Raw genomic sequence first — 27,830 nt, forward strand, 5'->3', positions numbered from 1 at the left:
TCTACCTTTTCTCCTGTTGTTGCTGAGCTCATCTTTCTTATCTGATGGTACATTCCTGCATGTCAGGCACCTCAGCTGTGCGCTTTGTTGCCTTGTTGGTTGCTACTATTAATAGTACTTTGGCATAGACCAGGGAACCTCCCTGCATTTGTCTCTGCCTCAGCAGAGTGGGCCTGCAGAGGACAGCTATTTACCCAGTCTTTGTGCTCGGCGGGCCTCAGTGTTTGCCCTGCAGGGAGTGCCTCTGCTTGAGGGCCTTTTCGTGTGAATGTGGGTGGGTGGGTGGAGTGGGGTAACAGAGAAGAATGGGATAAACCCTATAGGATGGAGAAGGAGTGGGAAAGGTGCTTGATTTGGATTGCAGTGATCAGGGGTCTGGGGACTGTCACACTCAGTCCTTTTGCCCATCCTTCAAATAACAAGCCCAGGCCAGGGTAGGACATTTAACATCTGAGGGCATGAGTGAGTGTGTGTACATAATGACGTCCCGTGGGTGCATGTGTGCATGGAAAGATGACAGAAGACTACAGAGGCACAAAGGGTCAGGGAAAGGACCCAACAAGGGATGCAGAAATAGTGCAGGGCCGACGTCTTTCGGGCCGACCGTCATTTGGGGTCCCAAATGGATCACAACTCACCTATGCATGTCTCAGTGTGCGCATTCACGTGGGATATATTGAAATTCTCGACATTTATCAGTCCCGGTGTGTAAACAATGAAGGCCAAGAATCTTCCACTGGAACAGTTTTCTAGAAACGCTCCGTGTCCATCCCATATGACAGTCTCCCCCACTCTCCCTCCCTCCCTCCCTGCTCCCAGCGCAGGAACAAAAAGACATCTGAGCCATGCAGATGAGGAACAAAACTCAGAGCACTTTGTGCAGCCGCCACTGCGCTCCAGTTTCACAAAGTCTCTGACAGGGGGAGCGGCGCGCTGTTTTTACGCATAGCCTCCAGTCCAGCAGCCTATTGTAGACATTGTAAAGTAGCCGCGTAGTACATTTGTGGAGAGGACACAGCTCTGATAAATGGATACCTGAGTCCAGAGTAGAAGAGCTTTTACCAAGAGAAAAAACAAGATATGCGCTTTTTGGAGACGCTGCGTAAAGGCGTGACGCATGGACTTTTTTCTTTTTATTTTGAAGTCAGATATTTTGACCGACAGAGGAGAGGTTTTCTCCGTTTTAACTTCAAATTTCAAATCAAATCAAATCAATCAAGCCAACAGATCCACAAAAAGAAGACAAAAGGGCTTTCCATGTGATTTTTTTAACCAAACCGTGACCGCACAGTCTATTCCCGGACGTTTTGTCGTAAAAGAGACGCAAATCGTGCTTTCAAAACTTATATAGTCATTAACCATAAGAGCTGTTTGGAGACAAGACCGAACAGGTTACTAGAGGTAAGAAGCGGAGAGTCATGCCTGGAAAAACTGGCTTCTTTTCATTAAACGCTGGTTTGACGTGTCAGCGGAGACGTAGTACAAGAAGCAGATTGAGGGCAAACATTTCTTGCACTTCTGACTGTTTGACCGACTCTCCTCGCTTTCTCTTTCTCCGTGTTGAATTGTTTGTGTCACCGCAAACAAACTCCCCGCTAATTAGATTTTATATAGGCAGTAACCTGCCAACACCAGTTAGCTGTAGAGTTTTATTTTCTTCGTCCTGGGTAGATGTAACCGCCTGCAAAATGTCTTTCTTGACAAGTCATTCGGTCTCGTATTTCAGACCAGAATATCGTTTCCTTTAGACAGCTTTAGATATTTTTGAGAGGGCTTGTAGAAACAAATATCTTGAAGTTTAAAAAATTTTGTTTTTTTTTTTCATCACAAATAATACAGAGTAACAAAATAATGGTAACAAAAAGATGGGAAACTGCCCCATCATTTGGTTATATTTAATTCCATAGTTCAATCAGACTTGAGAGCCATATAAAACACAATGAACTAACTTAACTCATTGGTTATTACTGTGTATTTACCATCCACTGTCTCTGTTCTTGTTCAGGGTGCTGAGGCTCTACAAGAAGGACTCCGGCCATAGAAAAAAAAAAAGCATTTTTGGCCCCACATAAAGGAGGAGGAGGCGCTTCTTGCCTTGAAGCTGAGACGTTTTTAGATGGATTCTTTATGTCTGCTTCAGCACCGGAGCAGACGGTCTGCTCTGAACATTTGCAAGCCGTGACAGCACGTTACAAAACATGACGCATCGTAGCGTATGGATTGCCAAAAACATGAGCTGCTGCACCCAGCGCGGAAGAAGGAGAAGAAGAAGAAGCGGCTTCCCTGTCCTCTGCGGTGCGGAGCAGGACGCGCGCAGGACAGCTGGTAAGGCGCCATTCAGGGTCCGTGCAAAGTTGCTCGAGAAGTGATTTAAGACTTTGTCACAGCGGTTTAGAGTGATGGTGCTAATATCTTTATGCTCGTTGTAAAAGCAGACCGGGGCCTCTTGTCTTCGTGTTTGCTGTGACAACACTGAAATGATCGTTTGATGTTTGATTTGCTTTCACTTCAGCCGCTCTCAAACCTCCCCGCACGCACCTGCCAGCTGCTTTGGACTCCTCTGACTCTTAGGATCACTGTGACCTGGATTCAGAGCTGGGCTTCATTCACTGTTTATTGGGAGGGCATTAATGAAACGCAGTCTCGTAGGAGGGTAGTGGATGTGTTTGTTCCTGTGGTGCTTATAAAGTTAAGTTATATGAGTTATAGTCAGAAGTGTTTACAAGGTGCCAGAAGGGGAAGGGGGGCCTCGGAACTGCGGAAAAATATAAATCAAAGGTACTGTGGTTTTATAGGTGTGTGTGTATTCTCAAAGAGAGGACAGTGGCAGTCAGAAGTCCTCCAGTGTGATCCCTTCTGTGGTGGGCTGCAAATCTAAATATCAAAGTGCCGATTACACACATACAGAGAGAGAAACAGAGAGAGAGAGAGAGAGAGAGACTTACAGCTGCGTGTGTTCTCCTCCTTTCCAGAGGCTTTGAGGGGATCATGGCCAGATGAAGTCTTTAAGCTTCAGGTGTTGTGACATTCAGGGTATTTTGTGTTGATCACTCTGGCTTTACCGCTGTGTTACTGTTTCGGGATCTATTTCAACTTTAATCTGTATTCTTCTCGTTCCTTGCATTCAGACTTTCAGCATCCGGTGATTTCCCTCCTGAAATGTCAAGATTTGTCTGCTCAAAAACGTGATTATGGCTAACTGACTCACACATTTGTACATGAACTTTCATGCTTACACTCTGACTCAATGACCCTGTGACTCACACAGTCATATACATACAATGTCTCTCTCACACACACTCACACACGCTGATGAGGCCCATTTGGAGGGAGGCAGGCCTCTGATGTTCAGAGCCACTGAGAGTCAGCAGTGTTTTCTCGATTTTTCTCGATGAATCTCTGTGTGTCCAGGCGCTTTGGCATCACCTGAGACATGTCGCACGTCCCCAGCAGGCGTCGCCCGCTGAATTTCTGTAAAGCCTGTGAAAACTTGTCATGCCATTGAAGCGGCCTTGTTTTTACTTTACTCTGGATTGTTTTAAAATCTCCAGTTTGTTCTCAGGAGGAACCTGAGGGTATGGCCTCGGCTTCAGGCATCTCACACTCGCCCGTCACGCTGCCACAGCTTTCACTTCCTCCAGTCAAAGGTCACGGGGGTCAGTGGCCCCGCTGAGGGTCAGGTACAGCCGGCCGGCATGCTCTCTTTTCCAGCAGCCTGCTGATGTGTGGTCTGGCTTGTTTTAACTGGCATGTGGCTTTGCAAGAGTTAGCGTGCCGTTTGTTGGTGTTACGGTGTTAACTCTTTCTTAATCTGACGCCAGCCGGGGTCGCAGAGGAGCCACTTAAACACTTATAATCAAAACTAAAACACGAGTTAATTTAAATAAAAGCATCCTCGTTGATAGACTTGGATCCGCTGTGACACTATTTGTCTTCCCCTCTGGTTTTATTACTCACTAAGCCTTCATCCGCAGGGCCTGATACCTCAGTTATTACGCGGTGTGTTTAATTTAATATTCTGGGACATATTGAGGATAAAAACACTCATATCTTTTTTTTTTCTTTAAAGCAAGATTGCATCTCTCAGTTTTGCCAAAAAAAACATAACCTCTGCTTCTGCTGACAATCAAGTGGAATGAAGTGAGGAAAACAGCAGAAGGTAGGGGGAACATTCAGTCACTTCTGGAGGTTTAAAACAAAAACAAAAAGTCCCACAAAGTTTGGAGCAGAGTTGTTTTACGGGGGGACTTTAAACAAAGTAACCATAAATCTTATAAACTGATCATATTGACATTTTTTAACATCATACATCTGTCTCACCAGGCAAAACCTGTTAACTTTAAAGCAAGCTTTAAAGCAGATGAGAACTCGACAATTCAGTCCAAATAAATAATATTTACTAAATATTGATCATTAGAACAGCATCCATCAGAGCACAGAGGTTATTCTGAACATCCTGCTTCTCATAGGTTCATTTTGTTTGAAAATAAATCTTTCATTACAGCATGTGTGCTTTAAATCGAGCTGCTCAGATTAGAACGACTGATAGAAAACTGAACTCTTGTTTAACCTTCAGAATGGCATCATGAGGATGACGTAACACTGTTTGTTATCAAATTAATGATCGATTTGGTGAAAATTAACAGAATGATAATATTAATAATTAATCAGTAAAGTTTACTCACCAAGCCACTGACCTATCAGATGATCAGAATTTTTTGTATGCCTTCAAGTCGAAGGTTAAAAAGTGTCTCCAAATAAGAACTCACGTTGTACGTCTGTCGTGGGAATTTAAAAAGAAACGTGATCGCAAAGTAATTAAAGTGTGACCAAATACCTTTTATGCCTAATCGTCTGATAATGTGTGGCTGTATATTTCCTGGATTAGTCATATTGACAACACGAGAGATTAAAAAGCAGATAAAGCCTTGTGCTTTTAAGAATAGAAAAGCTGATTTCCATCACAAACAGTGAAACCTACTCATTGTTCACTGAGCACATTAATCTGAATGACTTCAGATTAAAGCATATGATTCATTTCACAGCAATACTGATGCAGTGCAACATTCAAGCAATACACCAGACCACAATCTTTCCAGATTAATGGACACCCGTCAGTAAAAGATGGATGCGTGCTCTGCGCAGGGAGGCTTGTCTTCGTCTGCGCCTCTGCTTCGGTGTGTGTAACGTTACTCTGGCTGTTTTGTCCCAGCACTAATGGAGAGAGCGCAGGGAGAGAGATTGATTATGCAACGTGAGGTGCCACAGGGCAACTTCAATCTGGAAGTGCTTAGAGTACGCAGCGAACCACAGTGATTCCTTCAGGGCAAATTGAAGGAGGCATGATCTGACATAAAGGAATTTCAATTTGTTAGATGTATTCCTTCAGACAAATGCTTCCCATGCTACTTCTGTTTTCTGTGTCCCTGCTTTTGTAGCGCTGGACAATCTCGTGTAGCTACACAAGGGGAATTACTCCTTTCTGTGATCTTGGATTGTTTTCTTGTTGTCGAGCACTTTGGCTTTTTTTTTAAGTTCAAACACTTTAAATTATTTAGAACAAAGCAAAAGTTAATATGTTTGGAGCCGCTGATGAAACATAAAGCTTAACCTTTGTGCTTATCGTAAAATCTTCCTCTTAAAACAACTTTTTCTCCGAATACTGAAGAATGTTAACTAGCCCAGCGCCATGTTTGTGTCTCTGAGAGCGCTTTTTGATACAATAAGCTGTATTCTTCTGAAATTAGCAGGTCAGATTCATTAATCATAGCGTCTGAGGGCCGCTTTGAACTATCAGGCCAGGTCATTAGAGCCAGCCTGTCTGGGGTGGGAGAGGGTGACACGGAAACACTTTGGAGAGCGCTGGTTCAACCAGACCCAAGTCACACTAATAATGACCTGCGTGTGTGCGTGTGTGTGTGTGTGTGTGCGCGCACATGCGTGTGTATGTGTGTGTGTGAGTGAGAGAGAGAGAGAGAAGAGAGGGAGTGTGTGTCACTTATAACCACTTCTCTGAGAGCTATTCTCAGGCACAGTGTGGGCTTAATTTGAAGAAATAACAACATGAGATTGGAACAAGAAAAGGTTGCAAGGGTGCAGGGGGGGGGGGATTGTGGGAGAAGAAATTTCAGTGTGGGTGTGTGCATTTGTGTGTGATTTGCACTGCCAGTTTTTCCTGGAAATATAAGCTTTACAGTGTTTTGCCGGGGGGGGGGGAGTTTATGACAAATGCATGTGTGCGTGTGCATGTGTGTTTTCTATCTATTCCTGTCCATCCCTCTGTGTTCTCCCCCGCTGTCCTTTCTGCGGCCTTTTAAGCGCTGCCGTCCTCACAAACACCGGAAAGTGAAATCCTATCCTCCGATCATCGCTCCAGCATAGCTAAAATGTGTTCCCATTTAAGGTGAGGCTCAACCAACGGCTCTCTGTGTGGCTTCCTTTTAAAACCAACTTAATCAGGCAGGAATTTGGGTTATTAGGGTCACGGACACTGGGAAGCAGCTTTAGTGAGAAGCAAAGTGAAGGGAAGCGAGACGGTGAGGACACAGATGTGTCGCATCAGCTGTTGCTGTCTTTAACTCATGGGAAAGCAGGCGGTGCGCAGAGAAAGGTGGTGTCCCGTCTAATTTACCTGATCGGGTCACAAGACGCTTACAGGTCTGATGCATTGTGGGTTTCTGTGTGGATAATTAGCGATAACTACACTATAGCTAAACTTTCCAGTGACCCTGCACACTTAATCTTGTCTAGAGGCGGTGGTACTAAATTCCAGCTGATGTGGAAAAATCTAGAAGTTTTATATGCTCATTATACCAGAAACCTACTGAAAGCTTGTGTTTTTCTAGCTCTCCTGCTAATTTTAGCAAGGTATTCGCCACTTTAACATCTAAAATTTAGCAACAGATACAAGCAGTGTCAAACACAAGCTATCAGAAAAAATCACATAGATTTTGAATTACTCTATTATTGATTATTTTGAGCTGATTGGGAAACTAGTTGTGTGAGTGACAAAGCAGTTGCCCGGATATTCAACAGATTTGGAGAAACATTAGCATTGATTCAGTTGTGTTTGTGTCCTGCAAAGTTAGCAACTAGAGGGTGAATTCATTGAAACAGTTTCTTCTAAAGTAGCAAACATTTCCTTCAGATGATGAGAACAAAACTGAACTAAAGTAAGAGTGAATGCTGGACATGTTCCCGCCACTTGCAAAAGCTTTATTGAGTGCAGTTAGCTTAAAAAAGCTAAAATAACCTCTCTGTTGCTTAGCTGAACTATTGAACCTTCAGATCATTTTCTGAAGGTTTGTCACTGCGAATGAACCCTTTACACATCACATGTCTGATCTCTTTTCACTACAAAAACATTGAGTAGTGTAGGATGTGACAACATTCGCCATAATTCATAGACTGGGACATGTGCAGCAGCAGATGATAATGGATCAAAACCTCATATCTCAGAGCCTTTTTGCAGCACATACAGATATCTGCAAACACTGATGATACATAATAAAATTATTGGGGTTTTTTTTGTTGTTGTTTTTTTTCCTAACACATCAGTAGGTATTACTGTACTTCTGGCTCTTGGAGGCTTTAAACCAGTTTAAAAAATCAATGTGCTTTTTTCCCCTCATAATGAAATGTAACTGACAGATTTATGCAAACATACAATCAACAGAAACATCAAACGTCCATTGTATGACGAATTTCTCAAAGAAGGTGTAATTAGTAAGGTCCATATAAGGCATGCAAGACATGTAAGAACAAATGGAAGAGTCTGATTTGCATTTCTGAAATTTCACACCGCTGCAATGTGGTCACTTTACATTTTTACTTGCTTAGTCATACAATACGTCTGATAATTTCCTCTCTGTTGGCTCTGTTACAGCCTCAGCTTTCTGCTTCATTGAGAACATGTTTCCATTCGTGGAGTCAGGTGGCTTTGGCCATTCAAACGACGACAGCGTTCTCTCTCTCTCTCTCTCTCTCTCTCTCTCTCTCTAACTCAGTTGCAATAAAGCCATCAGGGCTGCCGCTCAAGGTGAGCGCGCTGGTCATGGATGACACTTTTATGACCCGCAGAAAAATGTGCTTGTTGTGACCCAATGATCCCAGCACTTTGACAGTCTGCCATACCTCTTTCTGGCAACCTGACCCTAAATGTGTGAGGGCGTTAATCTAGAACTGTTCCACTTCAAACACATTGCTCCCCATGAAAAGTGCTTCATCCCACTTATCCCACCAAGAAACCATTAAACACTTTTTTTTCCTCTGGAGTTTCCTCGCTTCAGAGAAAGCTGCAGGGTCAGTGAAGTAAATCACTTATCACTCAGGTTTACTATTAGGCAGCCAATAAGTTTAACTCCAATAGGTACGTCTAATGAGGTCCAGGTTGTGGTGTTTAACTGCTCGAGTAAAGCATTTTCTTTTCCGTTCTTTACTTTTCGATCCAGATTAAAGCTCCTTCTAGCAGTATCTCTTAAGTTCATGTGGCAAATATGTAAGCAAACAGCTGCCTGTTTACACATAATGTGATAAGACTTCTGTCCACGTGATGAAAGTAGGAAGCAGGCCTATCAACTATCAAAGAAAATTACTGGTGGACTGAAATTAGAAACTGTCTATAGCAGCCGATTGGTCGCTGGGGCTGCAGAAATCATACATACACCAAAGGCTACTCTTTTTAAGTATATCAAATCATTTCATTAAATAACAATAGACTCTAAACCGTCCATTTTCTTCTGTTTGTCCAGCTCAGGGTTGCAGAGAGATGGAACCTATGTAATGCAGAGTACACCCTGGTACAGGTTGCCCGTCTGCTGAAGGGCTACCACGGAGAGACAAACATTCACACTTGCAGTCACACATGCAGCCAATTTAGAATCATAAATTAACCCAAAATGTGCTGGAGGAAGCAGGCACAGGGAGAACATACAAACTCCAACCTGCAGATTCAAACCCAGGATCTTCTAGCTGTGAAGTGACGGTGCTAAACCACTGTGCCGCCCATATCTGAAAGCTGTTACCTGTGTGAAAGACTGTCGGACACCTACAGATGTTGTCGCTGTGGTGAGGTCATACGGATTCACTCCTCACCATCCTCTTCCAGGCACTGCGGTGTCCACACCTCTGATTATCCCGGCCTCCTCTGTGTGGCCTCAAGTATGTGTGCGTGTGTGGGAACTGTGAAAAATTAACAAAAATAGTTCGTGTTTCTGTGGCAGGGAAAGGATTACAAGAAAAGACCAACAGGCGGAGAGACTGTACGTGCACACATGTGTGTGTTTCGGGGGGACCTATCTGAACCGAGGCATGGGACCTGCTATCTGTTTCTCATTTTAGCGCCGTTCTGTGGTTTTCCAGCAGTGACAGGCCAAGGAGTGGAAACTGGCACTAACGAGCAATTACATCCTGCCTGCCTGCCAGGGATTATGGGATTACAGGCTGACCGGGCTTCAGTCTGCGCTCCCTTTCTGCACTCTCATTTTGTCATTCCCTTGCCTTCCTTGTGTTCGTGCTTATCTTTGCTTTCAGACCTCTCCCATTCAGTGGTTCAATTATCTTTTTCTCATTTTTCTTTCCCCTGGAAAGTAACCCATTGTCTATTTTTAATTCTCCTTACTCGTTTGTTCATTATTATCTCATTCTCCTTATCGCTCCTCCTCCTCTTCCTCCTCCTCCTAGCCTTTTCTCCTTTTGACTTCATGGCCCCCTCACATAGTTTAAACATGCTGTCGTTAACCGCTGAAGAGTGAAATTGGTTCAGTCGTAAAGGGGAAGAAAGGACACTTATCAAGAGCAAAATACATTTAATGTGCGTGAACTTTTAATAAGAAGGGTGAAAATGAGAAACAAAGGGTAGAGGGTGAGAGTCAGGAGAATGGCACGTTAATGTCTGAGTTTAAGCCGTAGCCCCAAATTACAAATTTGTCCCAGAAGACACAAGTTTTTACTGTTTAACGCCCTGGAGTGTTTTGTTTTGTGCAGATTAATGAAAAAAACCCCTGAAAATCCTGTCAACAGCATGTTACAAGCAAGATTAAAGTAAAGTTCACGCTGGTTAGATGCATATATCTGTGGAGCTTTGGGGCACAAGCTGATATTATGCTACCTTTTCGAGGGGACCTCCCCAGATTTCTTGGTGTCTGGTAGTGATCAGGCGGCTCTCCTGGTGTTCAGCCTCTTTCTCCTCTTACAGGTGTCTTTTATTGAGCCAGCGGTGATTTACTGTACTCTTGTTTTTCTCCTCGCTCCTGCAATCAGGCACCGTGGTAGTGACAGGTTAAAGCTGGAGGTCAGAACATTTTACCGGCGTTCACACAGCAGAAGAGAGAGCGACTCTAATAGGAAGTTATTATCGGCGTTTGGGTTTTGTGGGGAGACTAAACACCAGAGAGCTTGGAGCTTTTTTCTTTCTTCACAATAGTGAGAGGTTTATGGAGGCTCTGTGAGTAACGCTCAGGTCTGTAATAGTATACAGTGAACCCACAGATCACTGATCAGAAAAACATCTTGGTGAGTAATAGACGGGAAATCAATGTAATATTTATACGGCCTTACAAATGTACGGTATAGCTGCAGAAAAGTTCAGGGAAAAAAGAGTGTTTGAGACAAATGTGTGACAGATGTGTGAGGTATGTCACTAATGAGGCTGATTATGACTCAGCAAGTAGAACAGCAGATTCTGCACAATATGTTTAAATGAGGATGAAGGAGGGCCTAAATGATTCTTTGGGTTTTATTATCTTATAATATATATTATATTAACTTTTATCTTTCAGACAGAAAAGTGAAATCTAAAGAGAGACATTTTACTGACTAAGCTTATACAGTTGCTTTTTAAAAAAAACAAAATTTAGATGCTGTGTTCCCCTAAATGAATCCCATATTGCACTCTTATATAATAGAAAAGCATGTTTCTGTGTTGCATCACTTTTGTGGTTTGTATGTTTTGATGCTCGTAAGATGAAGGCCCAAATTATCCCAAATTATTCCCTGCTTCAGTTCAGCATGCATTCTGTCCAGTTAACTGATGTTAGTTTTACACTTGGGTCCTCTTTTCTAGAAGCTGGTGTCTTTTCTTATATCTTAAATAAATATTCCCTGAACACAGGCCGCATCCACCCTGTGCAAGCACTTAAACACCATTTGGAGTAGCTATGCACTCCAGTCCTGTAAGCTCCGCGAGTATTAACTGGCTCTGTCTTCATGGGTTGCTCTCGCTTCTGGAGAGGTTGCCCACTTAACTAACTGTGAACAACAACCGCACCGCCGATGAGCAACAACGTAAATGGAAGGTGACAAGAACTCTTTGCTGCAGACATGCAGGCTGATGGACAAACCAAAGCCTTTAATCAGCCAAACAAGGAAGAAACATATGCTTAGCTGTCTAAACACACACACACATATACTGTATATATCAGCAAGCTTGTGTCAGTCTGCAGCTCTTCAGGACCTTCAGTGGTGTGCTCTTTTTTATTTCCCCCTCTCTCCACCCCTCAACTCCTCCACCCATCTCTGAAAAGCCTGGAGGCGTCGGGCTGTAAACAGCTCCACAGAGCCGGCGTGAAATGAACCAGCAGACAGGCCCATGTAGACTCCCAGCTCATTGATCTAAAAAGGGCTAAACACTCCCAGCTGTGGCATTAGGGGTTGAGAATGGCACCTCTCCAGAGACTCGGTGAGGATCTGCAGCCCCGTGTCCCACTTCACACTGCTGTTAGTTTCTAAATCAGCTCAGAGACAGTCGGAGATACAGAGCCCAGGAGTTGGAACGCTTTGGCTTCATGTCGCAGCGGCGTCGTCTGTTTTTCTGGCTGAGTTATGATCAGTTTGTCTCTCAATGTCCTCTTGTTCCCTCGCCCAACCCTCAGTGTGTGTAACCTCACTTTGCCTGGACTGGATCACCACAGCTGGAACAAGCAGGATTGCATAAATGCACCAACAGGTCTTATCAGGACCTGTGATCCATAACCTTTTGTCAGTCTTCCATCTCACTGCACAGACAGAACTTCTTTGTGACTGTTAAATAAACATGGTGCGCTGCATATCGGCGAGATCTATAGAGACGTGAACGGTACACGCTGGAATACGCTACAGTGGGCGTGCAGTGTTGCTGTATGTAGTTCAGTGCCAAAGTTACACAAAGCCTCTCAGAGATGATAGATGTGGTTTCAAAGATGTTGGAGGTAATTGTGGGCAGAGTGCTGTTTCAGAAAAAAACATGTTCGTGTCACATTTAAACAAGTCAAGCATGCATCGCTGAAGTAATTCATTTATTAGCAGGCAAGCGGGGAAATTTCATTTACAAATAGTCACAAAGCGAAAAAATGAATTTAAGCAGAAATACAAAAGAGACAAAGAAGGCAAAGACTAAATGAAAGTGAAAAGTGAAAGTTTGGTCTTTAGGTTTTTAAACAAAAATCCCTGATTTGGCATCTTGTAGACTAAGCATCACCTGATTACCTCATGCTTTTAACCTTGATTACCTCATGTTTTAACCTTGATTACATCATATTTTTTAACATTGATTACCTCATGTTTTTAACCCAGATTACATCACATTTCTAACCCAGATTACCTCATATTTCTAACCCCAATTACCTCATGTTTTTAACACTAGCCTTGGAATATACAGAAATCTCGATCCAACCTCAATATTAATTGAAATGTAATCAAAAATCAATCATACCTGCATTTTTTTATGCTAATTAACCTCCTAGGACCTGTGGACATCACATTTTGGGTTATTTAGACTAAAATACTCAATTTGTCTCTACATGGGCCTGATATCCACTTACGAGGACATTATACTGCTACTGTTCTATCAAAATTTTAAACGAATATCCTCATATGTGGCTCTTATTTTTCTTAAAAACAAAAATAAGGTTTAAAAAAAATCTGTTAATTCTTTGTTTTTACATTCATCGGGTCCCAATATGCCCAAATATCAAAGAGAAATTAAAAATTCATGTCGTGGAAGAGTTCGGGTCTTAGGAGGTTAATATAGTTCCTTGTTTTTCCATTCATCATCATTTATCTAATGTGGACAAAATGTTCCTGAAATTTGAACATAAACAATTCCTTGATAAATGGGCACCTGCTGACGAAGATCCTGTAATATGATCAAACGCTCCAGAATGGCTACTAATGGACCTTGTGATTACACAGTGTTGTTGATGGCTGTTTCTGAGATCAAGGATGAACACTCAATCTCAATCAACGCTCACGATATATTTGGGTTCTGGTCTAATATTTGGACAAAGAAATTGATTCCAAGATGCTCCACTGGACTTTCAGAGTGGCAGCTGAGGTGTATATATATATATATATATATATAGATTTTATAGTTCAAACACCAGCCAATCAAATTATTCACTTAACCTGTGAACTGGTTATCTTTAAAGCTTCCAAGCAGTGTGAGCCACTGTTTTGGTGTCCGGCTGCCTTTGTTGAGCATTTTAAAGATGTTTTTCTTAAGTACTAAAGCAATATAAAGAAGAAACACCTACAACTTTGTGATAGTCTGATCTTCTTTGAGTACCCCTTTTGGGAGGCCACAGTTTAACCTGATGACCTCATGTTGCAGGCGCTCCGCAGCCAGCACAATCCTCCACACAGCACGTACTATATATAAACATCTGCATCCGTGACACTTCTTATCACCTGTCCTGCATCTCTGTGGTTTTTGTCTGGGACCTCCGTGAAGTGCTCTTGCCATGCCTGGTTCCCCCTGCTTGTACCTCTGCCACAGGAATAACCCTAAAGAATGCCTTTGACAAGTAAATTGCAGATACTGGCTTTTGTTGCCGGACTGGGGTTGTTTGCATGGATGTATGAACAGACAAGCCAACACTAGCCACAGTAACTGGCAGCATACACTAGTCTCTTACTGAAGCAGCAACCAAAACATTGTCCTCATGTACTGAGGACGTGATTTATGTGACATGTCGGCTTGCTCAGGGGCCCATGGGCCTGTTTTCTTTTACAGTATCTGGACAATTGTGAATGTATACACACCATATCGCCCGCATGTTGTCCCTTTAGTTTATGTTATCCTTTTCAAAGGAGTTCTAGGAGGAGGAAAGTTGAAGCCTTGTTCTTGTCCTTGAATTCCTCTGTCCCTCTCTTTCTTTCCAGGTGGGACCAGATGGAGGATTCGGAGGGCAGATAGACAAGACGTTACTTCTGCAAAGGGCAAGGTTTGTCTGCAGCAAGCACACTCATACTTACCTCTCCTCCAACTTCTGCCTGTTTTTCTCTTCACCTCCTTTCTGTTCTCCATCTTTTTCAAACTCACTTAAATGAAATCCTCCTCTGTACATATAAGCTCACCTTATAAGTTTTCAGTTTGACTGTGCAGACCACTATAAACCAGAGGAAGAGTTATGTGTGTGTATAAATTGTTAATGAAATCCATCCCCACCAGACTCAGAAATGAGCTTTTCATGAAGCCCTGTCAGCACCGAAGCTTTCGGTGCTAAATGATAAGCCAGCGGACGGAGCTTGATCCAAGGCGGAAATAAAGCACAGTTATTTGACTTAAATATCACTGAAGATGAAACAGGCTTGAGACAAAGCTGCTGCTGCAGCTCTTTTGAGGGGCTTATTAAAAACCTGTGTGTTTTAGAAGTTCTTCTGGGTAGAATCTTATTATCTTTATCAGTTTTATATCTGTAAAGCTCCCTGTCAGCTGAGTTTTGTGGTTAGGCAAATTATTCCTCTGGTGTTAACTGATATTTGTTTGTAATTACACTTCTCTGAAAACTCGCTGCCTTAGAAACCTTAGAACTACTCTACTTACCTTAATATGTCTTAATATGTCTTATACAATCTACATTAAAGAACTGTTATAGATAGATAGATAGATAGATAGATAGATAGATAGATAGATAGATAGATAGATAGATAGATAGATAGATAGATAGATAGATAGATAGATAGATAGATAGATAGATAGATAGATAGATGCATGCCAACCAGCTCCATTGTGGCTTATGACCATAAAATGATTTGATTTTTATTTATTTATTATTTACTTATTTATTTAAATTAATAAATAAATAAGTAAGACAGAGGTGCAAGACTTACATAATCATAATAGTAAAAGAACTACTCATCCCACAATGCATTGTAAATCTAAGCTCACAAGCTAAACCATTTCCAACCTTCTTGAATTCATACCTTTTCATTTCAGTGTTGTGTAATAATAGTGCTGAAGTTTGTAGTGCGTTTGTGTAGTAAAGTAATAATAATAATAATAATAATAATAATAATAATAATAATAATGCATTTTATTTGAGGGGCGCCTTCTTCAAACCCAAGGTCACCTTACAAAAAACAAAATTAATAAAAGGAACAATAGTCATAAAATAAGTTAAAATTACAAAACAGAGCTTGACAACAGATAAAATCAGCATTAAAGCGAATAAGCCAGTTTAAACAGATGTGTTTTGAGCTGTGTCTTAAATACGGAGAGGGAGTCAATATTTCTTAGTGCAGGAGGAAGAGAGTTCCAGAGCTGAGGAGCAGAGCGACTGAAAGCTCTGATCCCCACAGTGATAAGGTGTGAGGATGGAACAGTAAGATGAATAGCAGATGATGATCTGAGAAGGCGGGAAACAGTGGTGATATGGAGCAGGTCACACAAATATGAAGGAGCAGATTTATGGATACACTTGTATGTAAAAAGTAAGATTTTAAAATTTATCCTGACTTCTATGGGCAACCAGTGAAGCTGCTGAAGAACTGGGGTAATATGAGCTCTTGACGGAGTGCAAGTTATGACCCGAGCTGCAGAATTTTGAAGAAGTTGGAGTTTATGAAGGGACCTTTTAGGGAGACCAAATAGGAGGGAATTGCAGTAATCAATACGGGACGTAATAAGACTATGGACAAGGATGGTAGCAGCATGGGGAGTAAGGAAGGGACGGAGTCGGTTAATATTACGTAAGTGGAAGTAAGCAAACCGGGTTATGTAATTAATGTGAGACTGGAATGAAAGAGTATTATCAAGTATGACACCCAAACTCTTAACCTGAGGGGAGGGAAGGGTGGGAGAATTTTCAATGTTAATGGAAAAGCTGTGGGATTTGGTTAAGATAGATGGTGTACAGCCTACATATCTAAATTATACAGTGTTTTGATCCTTTTTAAAAAAAAATCACCACTCACGCTGTTTCTGAAGTTTTGCGTGACCTGATGTTGACACGGTTTAAACCAGGGGTGGGGAAACTCCAGGTCTCAATGGTCGGTGTCCTGCAGGTTTTAGATATGTCCTTGATCCAACACAGCTGATTTAAATGGCTTCATTACCTCCTCAACATTTCTTGAAGTTCTCCAGAGGCCTGGTAATGAACTAATCGTTTGATTCAGGTGTGTTGACCCAGTGTGAGATCTAAAACCTGCAGGAGTTCTCCACACCTGGTTTAAACATTTCCACGGTAACAGCGGCTTCCACAAGCAGAGATGTCACTTTTTCCGCTTACGATTGTGGGTAGAGTAGTTCTTTTCCACGCCATCACCATTAAAAATGTTTTTTGTTGAAATAAGGTTGATAAAACAGATTCGTGGTTTACAGGAGCACAGTCATTGTTTCGGTCTGCTTTGGATAGTCTCAACATTCTGGCTCAAAATCCCTATGGAGAATGTATGGGACGTTTACTTTCAGAGGTACTGAGGGTACTGACAATTAGAGCCGAATTGTCTGTAAGTTGATATTATTATCAATCTATTGGTATCGGTATTTATATTGACTGACAAATGAAAATTAAACTGTAAATAACAGCTGGAAGAAGAACCTTCAACCATGTTATGAGGGTTCACCTTGCATAGTTTGTCCACCAGAGGGCACATTTTCCCCTGCAAACACAACAACCAGCTGACCAGAGCGGAGGACTTTATTAACTATACATAACACATTTTAGGGAAATATTTTTATGTGTTAGAAAGAGAATATATATCAAATAAGAACCAGCTGACATACTCTGTCTTCTTAGGTGCTGCTGTGGGTGCTCATTGCTTTGCTGCCTCTGGTGGAAGGAGCTCATATGAAAGGTGGTGCTGGTGTGGGATCAGACTCAGGCCACACTGTGGGCCTGCTGGGAAACCAGGAGGAGAGACAGCTTCCTGTGACGCTGCCTGAAATGGTGGAGGATAAGGAACAGAAAGAAGACAGTGACCCTTACTCTACTTGGCACCCTCTTTATGGTACTGAAGCTCTTGGGAAAGTGTTTTTGAGTGACTGATAACGCTAAAAAGCTCTCTCTATATATACATGTGCAGTCCATTTACTATATAAGTCATAGCACATACGCTTTACTGAGCAGTACTAGAATGGAAAGATGGTTGAGAGAAGTCTGAACCTGCTTTGTGTCTCAGGCGTTTGAATACACTTACACGTGAAGTCATTTTATATTAAAATGCAGACGTGAGATTGTAGATTACTTAAGAAATATACCCCACTGCTCATAATTCTGTAAACTGATGTTCACTCCCAGCCTACCATTTCCTTTCTTTCCTTCTCTTTCAGACCCTTTTGTAATGGATGAGGTGGATGACCATCCCAGCAGTCGCTGGGTAGGACGATCACCACGCTCCTCTGATCCCACAGAACCTCAGCCCAAGGGATCATCGAAGAAAAAGAAGAAGAAGAAAGAAAAGGAAGAAGAGACAGAAACAGGGAACAGAAAGGGTAAGGGGAGAAACGGACACCCGAAGCAGAGCAGCAGGCACTGCCGTGTGGAGAAGAAAGAGATGAGGGTTCGGGATCTAGGACTGGGATTTGATTCGGATGAAATCGTCCTTTTTAAGTTCTGTGTAGGCTCCTGCCAGGCCGAAAGAACAAACTATGACCTAGCACTGAAAGCACTGCTGGAGAATGGCTCGCTGCCTCGACGCACCGCCCGCAAGGTCAGCAGCCACCCCTGCTGCCGCCCCGACCGCTACGAGCCAGTATCGTTCATGGATGCCAAGACCACGTGGAGAACCATCCAATCGCTCTCTGCCGCCAGCTGCATGTGCATGGGCTGAATGATGAGTACAAACAGATAAGTGCCCAGGATGGATAACGCTGAAGAGCCTCTGGCTGGATAGTGTATGTGTCTGTGTGTGTGTGAGGCCCCGTGTTTAGGATTTGGCCATATGGGGGCACTGTCTCACACAGAAACAGAAAAGAAGAAGAAAAAGAGGCCACTTGTTTGCCTCCCTGATACATTTCCTGCTGAGAAGGAAGTGGGCTGGCCGCAGCTGGACATTAAGGGCCAAGGTCAAAATCAAGAGACTGAGGGGGAGGTCATTAGGGAAGCCCAGTCTGGATACTGTTCCCTCATTAAAGGGTGAATTCTTTTTAACTGAATAACCGGTAATTAATGCAGGATACTAAAGCCTGGTTATTATACACAGAGACCTTCTTCATGTGTTTGATTTCATTTGGGCGAGACCTGAAGGCTGAAGCTCAAGCGATGTAAAGAAAATTTACAGTTAAAGGACGCTTTGTTTCCATTCAGACCATTCATGCTCGGTGAGAACAGGTGTTTCCACAAGATTCGTTCTCTTCCCGCACACAGACAGGGACATTACATTGTGTCTTCTCTATGTTCAGGTGAACTCAGCCAGATGGATGCCATGCATCTTCATGTATTACTGTATAAAAGTAAAGTATATTTATTTTGGATAAATTATTATTTATTTATTATGGCTTCATATGAGAGCTGTTTTTATGAACTCTATTGTAGATAATATCTATTTATTGCCAAGATTCACTTTTCATGTCGACAGTTACTTGTGCTCGCATAAAGTACAACCTTTTTTTCCTTTTCCAGATGCTGATTTTCACACTTAACCAGCACAGAAAGTCAAACTTTGGCTAAACAGTTTCTTCTAGGCAGAAGTAGATTGGATTTCTAAAAACTGGTTATTGATATTTTTTTTTCTATTGAGCAAAACAATATCCAAGAGGTCAAATTCTTATTTACTTTTCATCCCAGACTAACAGATATTGGGCAAAAATGGACCAACATTGAAACAATGTGGAAGAACCGATAAATATTGAATTTTGTTTACTTTGAGAGCATCTAACATAATTGAGTCTGGTGAGATATCTGTGTTTGTGGTCACCTTTGTGCTGGAAATAGTCATTTAAACTTTAATACATACTGCATTGTATGTACAGTGTGTAGTGAAGAGGATCAATTATGGTTTTCCTTTGCTGTTACATTGGTGGATGCTCTGTTTTAAACACTAAATACTGAGGTTATTGTATGAACAACTAATCCCAGTGAGCCAAACACTCAACTTCAGACAGTTTCTCGATGTGTCTTCAGAATAACCCCAGCCTTGATGACTGATATCAGCCTTTGACTAAGTAACATATTTACCAGTGGCCATGTTTTGTGTCCTATCAGTCCCAGCAATTTTGTGCTGACTAAATGCTCTAAGATATGAACTGAAAGTTATGTTTTACAATGCAATAACTTTGTTTGATTTTTTTTTTTTTACCAGCTATCAGTTAAATTGTTACCGACCCAGAATTTTAGAACTCGTGCATCCCTAATCTAGACGACAAGACCTTGAAGGTGATTTTTAGTTCTCATTCATACTCTCACTATGTCGCTCTGTCCTTATTATTATTATTATTGTTATTATGATGATTATAAAGCTTCCTTTATTTTTGTATGTTATTATCCTCTAAGGGAATAAAGTTTTTTTTTATAATATACATCATGTACACCTATTATTCAGACTATTCTGTCCAGTTATCTGTGCAACGGTTACTGGTGTGAACTAACACCACAACAACTTGATTTGCCGATGAATTATCCTGTAGCGCCACCTGCTGGACTAGAATCTAAAGCGAACTGCAATGCTCGTTTTGACGCGAGAGGAACTTGCTGTCCTGCCACCTGTCTGCTGCCAGCTGGTGATGTCTGCTTTAAAAACTTATTGTTCTTTATTCAGCAGAACAGGTAAAACCGGTGATTTCGCTGCCTTTATTTATCTGCACAGACCAAATAACACATCCAGTAAGCACCTGAGCTCACACAGGTGAGGGGAACAGTGTTTTTTTCTTCTTCTTCTTTATTTTAAAATAAGATTTGATCACATTTGCTTTTTACAACAGCAGTTATCAAAACACGAAAGATATTCGTGGTCCTCCATACCTGCATCATGAAGCACTGTTACATGGCACTGAGCGAGTTGGCAGCATGTAGAAAAAATAAATAACTAAATAAATTACACCGCCCCCCGTAAAACAAATGTAGTGCAACAACACATGTAAGGGCGCCGCATATTTAAAGAGTTTTAAACCCATGAAATGACAATGACACGCACTTTATTTGTACCCACGGGGTATGAATATATTTAAATTTCCAAGTTTGGAAATTTCTTTTATTAAAAAAAAAATCTACCACATACTGTTCTGGCTAAACTTTTTTTTTTTTAGGTTAAGCAGCATGAAGAAGTAAATGTTTGGTCTCTGTGATTCTTTGGAACTGACGTGGTTCTTCAGTTCACAATCTACTGTTGAACTGCTGCGCTGGATCACGTGGATCAAACCTGAAGCACTTTGCTAGTTTTCAGCTCACGTTAAATCATATGAAAACTGTTACCTGCTGTTAATGGTGACGTGCTGATTACTGCTGCAGTTGTTACTGGATATTATTTTACACGATGTGACACTTGGCGGTTTAAACCCATCAAACGTGATTAAGTCACAGTTCGGAGATCTTCCCGAGGTGCTTGAAAACTGCTGTCGGGAGTTCGTGAACTTCACTCAGAGACACTTCGCAGACTCACAGGAGCTCGGTGTGCTGAACGTGCAGGTAACGATGTCCATTCTCCTTATGTGCGCAGGAAGCAGCGGCGTTACGCTGCGCCCTGGAGATGCCTTGGCTGTCTCCTGTTTGGAGTTACCCTCCACCTCGTCATCACAGCCAAGGATCGCGGTCGATTCGACGCTGAACGGGTGAAAGCTAACACGGGCCGTGTCGTACTCCCACGCTTGTCTCAGGGCAAAGTCTGTAAAAGATTTATTCTGGATCGGTCCGTGGTGGTCCCGGTCGTTTCTGTAGCTGGATGTGCGTATGGAAGCGTAACTGGTATCGTTGCTGTTTAAAGACTGTGGAGAGTTTTGACCCTCTGCCCAGCCGATGTTGTCGCCACCTCCATCCCTGACCCTGTTAACTGTTCTCTTTAGCTTCTCGCAGCCCTTCAATAGCAGGTTTTTGCGACACAATATGTACACCCAGGGGTCTAATATGGGATTGAACGAGGCGAAGCGGACTGCCAACAGGTCGCTGCGATAGTCGGGCTTCATCCCAGCAGAAATGTAAGATGGGCCATATAGTTGGTTAACAAAGATTCGCACCTGTGAGACAAAAGCATGACAGAAGACATCTGAGTTATGATATCAAATAAAGCTAAGACCAGTAACTGAATGTGCACTGGATGCAGACATAAGAGAACAAATAGAAACAAATAGTCTGTTGCCCTTACCACTAATGGGATAGAGCAGACCAGGAATACGATGGTCATCAAGATCATAAGCCAGAACATTTGGATCTCTGCCGCAGAAGTGACCGAAGGCAGCCGAGGGAAGCGTCGACGGGAGCACCCCTGCTCACACAGCTCAGTCCTGACTATTCCTGTCCTCTGGTTCATGCCCACCAACGTCCTGCACACCGCCAAGTTACACAAAACAGTCACTGCGATCAATATAATCATCACGCCGCCGTACAGAAACGAGTAGCAAGCTCCCAGCGGATCCATTGCTCTCCAGTCGAGAAAGCACCAGGTCCCGGGGATTTGGCTAACGTGCTGTCCGAATCCAAAACTGGGCATAATACACAGCACGATGTTCGCCAGGTAGGTGACCAGGAGCGCAAACCGCGCCATGGTTCGGTCTATGTGCTGGGAGTAAAAATACGCGTGATTTATGGCCAAGTATCGCTCCACAGCCATAGCGCACAATATAGACATGCCGGCGGAGCCGAAGAAAAGCATGGAAAAGGAAAAGAAGTGGCAGAGCAGCGCTCCCCCTGGCCACCGGCTAGACACGTACGTGGCGATTACCACCGGGCTCGTGAAGCACGTCCCCAACAGGTCCGTGATGGCCATACCGCAGACCAGCGTGTAGAAAGTGGTTTCCTTCTGTTCTTTTTTGGAGACACACAGCACCACTATGGCGATGAGGTTTCCCAGGACGCCCACGGCGAACATGGTGGCTGAAGTGATCAGAGACTTGTACTCGAGCCGAAGCGCAGGGAAAGCGCTCTGGTTAAGCGAGAGAAGCTGTGACGGCTCAGAAACGTTTGTGTCCAGTTCTTCAAACGCGGCAGTGTGGTTGATCATTATTAAACAAAACAAAAAAGCAGTAACAATGCACGAAGATTAAAGCACGAAGGACTTTCAGTGACCTTCAGAAAAGTCGCTCTGAAAAAAACAAAGTGCTTCTCCAAAAAACATGAAGAGGAAAAAAAAATCACATTGCGTGGAATCTTGTGCTCATAAACGCATAAAGCACACAGCAGTGAAACGTATGTTGTGTTCCAGCACTGTGTTCGGATCCCGGCATAACCACAACAGGTGTGCCTGTTTTTGTTTTACACCACTCGGATTTGCTGGTATTTAAGCTCTGTGCTGATGTCAGGACAGTGACGTGCGGGCTGGAAGCGCGCAGGTTTCCGAGGATCTCATGTCTCCAGCCAAAGTACAATCATGCGTCTTTTCCCCGATGGCCTTATTAACCCCGCAAGTAAAACACCATCAGTCTCAGCTCACTAAAGCCGCCAGGCAAATGACAATAGCTGGTATCGTTTAGTGATTAAACTCCTTTTGTCTAATTTTTGGACGGACTTACAAAGTGTACGCCATAATAACCGCATTAAATAGGCTACATTTATATATCTCTACAGCCACGTAGAGCAAAAGGTTAATCTGTTTTTAATAACTTATTTTACCTGAAATTTTTAAATCATGATCACAAATTTTCATAATAAAAATACAAGCTCTCACTGATTCTCACCGATTTCATAAGGAGGCTTTCTGAGATTCACATCATGTGAGAATGCTCTGGATTATGGCTCACTGACACGCAGTTTGCAACAGTATCCTCTTTATCTATATGGTCCACATATAAAGGTGGAAATCAGCAAAAACTAAACTTCAGCACCAAGGTCAGCGCCTCCCCAGCAACTGACACCACTCCCCACCAAAGTCAACCTTCAGCAGGCTATTGATTATTGGTGGCTGTCCGATTGAGATGCAATCCATGACCTTCCAAAGAGAAACGGATTTTGTTTGTTTGTTGTTATTTTGGTTTGTTTTTTGTAGTTTGAAGACAGCTACCATTCCTTCACAAACTATAAAAATACACCCACCTCTTTCATATCTTTTTTTTTTTGTGTAATCTGATGTCAAAATCGAGCACGGTGCTATCAAATGAAATCCACACATTCCAGCGAAAAGGGCAATCAATCAAACGAGCATGGAGGTGCACATGTCTCTGTTGAAGAGGACTCGTGGGAACAAGCTGTTCATGTTGCTGTTAGCTAAATTGATGGCTCTACAGCCACTAATGTTAATCTGTGGTGTATTGTCGCATGAATGTGGCCCTCTCCGAGGCAAAACAGTCTGAGTGAGGTTGAGCTCAACACCAAAATATGACATAATGGGAAATCAGAAACAAAAATAGAGATATTCTTGTGATGACGGTGATGCTTGTCAAGTGAATCAGCCCTAACAGATAAGCGAACCGTGTTAAGAGTTTGCATAATGAGGGGTTCTTTTTGAATTCCTTGTTTAGAGTCCTTGGGTCTTTTGTAGCCCACGCTTTATTCAGTTTAAAAAAAATCATCCAATGCACGAGACGTTTCAGGTGTTGTTCCAAGAAATGATTGTCTGTGATTTTTATGTCTTACACTTTTGCTTTTGTTTGTAAATCAAGACTGTTTTGCAAAAATCTTCATGACTCTGCGTCATTTTGCCTACTCTGTATTCTATAATGATCAATCCAGTCCTTTCTGGCTGCTTAAAATATCTTTATATAAAAGTGATGTTGTGTTTGCTGCGGTTTTTGAAAAAAAGACACTTTTAATGGCAATTAGACTTTTTACCTGCACAAATAACGGATATATGAAAGCCACAAAAAGTGGAATGTTCTTTCGGGCTGAAAATGATTGGATGCCATTCATGAGAGATATGTTCGGCACATATTTGACACATTAGAGGCCAAAAGGTCATTTATAACAGTTTACAATCACTTTTTTTGGCACCATACCAGCACCCCAAGATGCACAGTCCAAACATCTTACTGAAGACCTGACTACGAGTCAACACAGTACACGGTTGCCCACCAATTTATCAAACCTCACCCAGTTTCATTTACAGGAAGTTGCACTTGGTTAACTAAATGCATTTATTTATGAATCTATTTACTTATTTAGATAAATATCTGACTTGCGGCAAACAAAGATGGGGGAGTGTGTATTAAAACTGAATTTGAAGTTGACGTTCAGTGAGCTGTGAGATTGCTATCAGCCTCGTCGCAAGCTCGATCGCCTCCTTTCTCTCTCCTATACGTTTTTATAACCTCCATACATCGGATTAGTCATTCCACTAAGATCGACTAAATGTCGAGAGGAATTAGCCTGTGGGTGAAATTATAATTTCAGAAGTCATCATAATGAATCATTTACTACTTCTCTAAATGTTGTTTAGTCTTTAATCCGTTCATATTTTTTTCAAAGCGTTTGGATTGAACCAGAGCAGTCTAGGAGTCAGACTGTACTGGTACGTCAGCCCACAGGCTCAGTGATGAGGAGCCGCTCCCTTGCTAATTGGGAGTTAATTACGCACAGACTGTTAGAGCAAACTAAATGGAGCTCAAAAAACAGTGGACGTTTGCTGCAATTGTCAAGAACGAATCTCTTATCGTCTTATCGAGGTGGTGATTCACAAACTAACCACACAGTGACAAGCCGTTCTGCTGAAGTCTTTGCTTTAGTTCTAATGGTAAACACTGATAACGGTGGAGAGCGTTGTTGATGTTTCCCTGCTGATTGTCAAACTTATATGCTGCTAATCATTTCTGACATTTTTATATAAAGTCTGAAGTTTATTTACTAATGTGAAACGGAAGTACTCAGATACATATATCTCAATATTAAAATCGATTTTAATGTTTGATTTTCCACACAATGCTGCTTTATACACACGCACAAACATACATAAACACACAGAGCGGAAACAGCAGGATAATCTAATCGGTGGAAATGAAAGAATTCATCATACACAATAGGAGTAAGATTTGTCTGACGGTGCGCTGTTGCAGAGACTCTCCGTCTCTGTCGGTGTAAGTGGATTCCTGTCCCGCCGTCAGGGACAGATGCCTCCTGGGTGTGTGTTCGATTGTGGGTTTGAAGCGTCCCTTTCTGTTGTAATAACCAAACGCCTTCAGAGATCAGCAGCTCTGATGCTCACACAATAGTATACTCTTTCTCCCTTCGACTGAGCACACATGGGTTTAATGCTTTTGTCTGTGTGTCGTTATTCTCACCCAATACATGACGGACGATCCCTATTCAAACTACAGGGCTTTAATCACTTCCAGAGATGGGCAGTAATCTGATTACTTTTTTCAAGTAACGAGTAAAGTAAGGGATTACTATTGCAAAAACGGTAATTAGATTACCGTTACTTTCCCGTAGGAACGCTGCGTTACTGCGTTACTAAAACCGTGATGTTTTTTGCGAGAATGTCTCACGACAATGACGTAAGCGAGTGTGCCATTAGTGACAACAGCTGTGTGCAGATCAACAATGGATCACATATCGATTGTGGGAGAGAGTATGAGCGTGGAAGTACTGACCTTACTTTGAGTTTGATTCCATAAAAAGTGACAAAAACATTAGCGTCTGTTGTGCGTGGGAAGAAAACTTCTTTTTACAGCGAAAAAAAACCCTAAACTTCCAAGCAAGCACCGAGTGCACAATGATGTAATGGGAAATTCACAGAGAAACTCGCGGATTCTTCAACTGACCGCGGCACACCTGCACCAGGGTAAACCTCCGCCTACCGCAGTCCTGCTTTACAGGTGAAAATAGAGCAAAAGGACCGCTGAGTCTTTGACTTTATTTATTTTCTGCTGTGTTTTACTTGCATCTATTTGAAAGAGTGAGTGTAAACACAAAAAATATTTTATTTTATGTGCTGGAATGTGCAGAAAATAGGTTTAAATGTTAAACTAATTTCTTCCAGTCAGAGAATGTTGCATATAATTAAATTTTTGCTTGATGCATAAAGTTAAAAGATTAAAACTGATAAAACAAGTAAAAAAAAGATACTTTTCCATTTGATTACATTTTGTATGATGGATTATGCAGAAAAAGTAGAATTGGGCTGAAAGATCTATCGCTTTATCACCTATTCAGGTTGTAAATCGTGTTTTTAAAAAGTAATTAAGTAACTAAGTAATTAATTACTTTTGAAAATAAGTAATCAGTAAAGTAACGGGATTACTTTTTGGGGGAAGTAATCAGTAATTAGTTACTGATTACTTTTTTCAAGTAACTTGACCAACACTGATCACTTCTCAGACCCACTAATCAATTGTCCTTGGAGGTCATAAGCAGTACTGAAGGATGCTGAGATCCTGTTGAGCAAATTCATTACGCTGGCTGTAAAGGAAGGTTGGCCATTACAGGTGTGGCAAACAACAGTTGGTTAAATGGTGTTAATAACTTTTAGAAGGCACTTCAGTTCTCACTGTGAAATAACACAGAGCAGCTTTAGAAGATTCTCAATGGTTGTTACATTTAAAAAAAAAAATCCCAGGAGTTGTTTCTGTCTTCAACACAGGATCAATATAGAAGCTGGCTATTGATCAGCATGTGATGCCTTTGCAAACAAAATGAACGTTGTCATACTGGCTTAACTGCTGGCAAGATAATGTGATATCACCTGTTCACAGGGGAACGTGTAAAGCAACTTCAGCTGAGCACATGAGTTCATCTGGTAAGCTTTTACAAATTGGTGGACTAGCTGTTGTGTCCTGTTTTCAGTTCTAACGTTACACTATATTAGCAAAAGTAACCACTCGCTCATCCAAATTATTGAATTCACATTTTCTAATCACTTTCATGGCCACAGATGTATGATATCAAGCACCCAGGCATGCAGATTGCTTCACCAAGTGCAATGCAAAGCATTAGATGGTGTCTAACCAGATCCCTCCTCTGGATGGCATTTCCTTGGCCTCCAATTACACTGTGAGAAATCTTGGAGTCATTAATTTTGACCAGGATCTTTCCTTTAATGTGCATTTTAAACAATTATATAGGAATGCTTTCTTGCATTTGTGCAATATCACTAAAATTAGTCTAATTATTAGACAGTTTCAAATGAACACCATTCAGAGTGTGCCGAGACACCCTCCCTACTTTTAATATTAGGCTTTAAACTTTCCTTTTTGATAAAGCATTTGGCTAGGACTGGATCAGGTGACCCTTAATCTTCTCTTAGGATCCTGCAGTAGGTCAAGGCTGCTGGGGGTTTCCCATGATGCATTGAGTGTTTCTTCTCGACTCTCCTTTTGTTCATTCACTGTGTGTTTATAGACCGTTCTGTATTTAATCATTAGTTATTATTCATCTCTGGCTCTCTTCCTCAGTGTGTACTACACGCCTGAATCCCAATTAGCAATTCCTGACTAACACCAGGAAACGCTGGTTTATACTTGGGTTTAATATCGGCACATGCACATATGACAAAATAAATAGCTTCGCTCATTCCATTTCAAACAGGACAGTGGTAACAACAGCAGGCTACGGGCAATT

At 41.9% G+C, this 27,830-nt stretch overlaps 2 protein-coding genes across 2 annotated transcripts; one reads left to right on the forward strand and one right to left on the reverse strand.

Annotated features, from left to right (window-relative positions):
• The first annotated feature begins 876 nt into the window (after positions 1-876).
• Positions 877-20,027, forward strand: LOC120727697 (artemin). Its single transcript, XM_040022144.1, has 5 exons — positions 877-1,401; positions 2,006-2,325; positions 14,137-14,198; positions 16,995-17,205; positions 17,528-20,027. Exons 2-5 carry the CDS (start codon positions 2,199-2,201, stop codon positions 18,025-18,027), a joined length of 900 nt encoding a protein of 299 aa, XP_039878078.1. The 5' UTR covers positions 877-1,401; positions 2,006-2,198; the 3' UTR covers positions 18,028-20,027.
• Positions 20,028-20,047: 20 nt separating this feature from the next.
• On the reverse strand, positions 20,048-22,722 carry ptger4c (prostaglandin E receptor 4 (subtype EP4) c). The gene is made up of 2 exons (XM_040022142.1): positions 21,493-22,722; positions 20,048-21,364 (listed from the first exon to the last, which is right to left on the reverse strand). Exons 1-2 carry the CDS (start codon positions 22,345-22,347, stop codon positions 20,771-20,773), a joined length of 1,449 nt encoding a protein of 482 aa, XP_039878076.1. The 5' UTR covers positions 22,348-22,722; the 3' UTR covers positions 20,048-20,770.
• Between the last annotated feature and the right edge of the window lie 5,108 nt (positions 22,723-27,830).

This window comes from Simochromis diagramma, unplaced genomic scaffold (genome assembly GCF_900408965.1).
Source record: "Simochromis diagramma unplaced genomic scaffold, fSimDia1.1 OVJJ01000205.1, whole genome shotgun sequence".
NCBI classification, from domain to species: Eukaryota; Metazoa; Chordata; class Actinopteri; order Cichliformes; family Cichlidae; genus Simochromis; species Simochromis diagramma.

Coding starts and splice junctions, on each gene's coding strand:
- ptger4c (XM_040022142.1), bottom strand. CDS start 22,347: ATGATCAACCACACTGCCGCGTTTGAAGAACTGGACACAAACGTTTCT. Junction 21,365..21,492: donor TCTGCTCTATCCCATTAGTG/GTAAGGGCAACA, acceptor TTTGTCTCACAG/GTGCGAATCTTTGTTAACCA.
- LOC120727697 (XM_040022144.1), top strand. CDS start 2,199: ATGACGCATCGTAGCGTATGGATTGCCAAAAACATGAGCTGCTGCACC. Junction 2,326..14,136: donor GGACGCGCGCAGGACAGCTG/GTAAGGCGCCAT, acceptor CTTTCTTTCCAG/GTGGGACCAGATGGAGGATT. Junction 14,199..16,994: donor TTACTTCTGCAAAGGGCAAG/GTTTGTCTGCAG, acceptor CTGTCTTCTTAG/GTGCTGCTGTGGGTGCTCAT.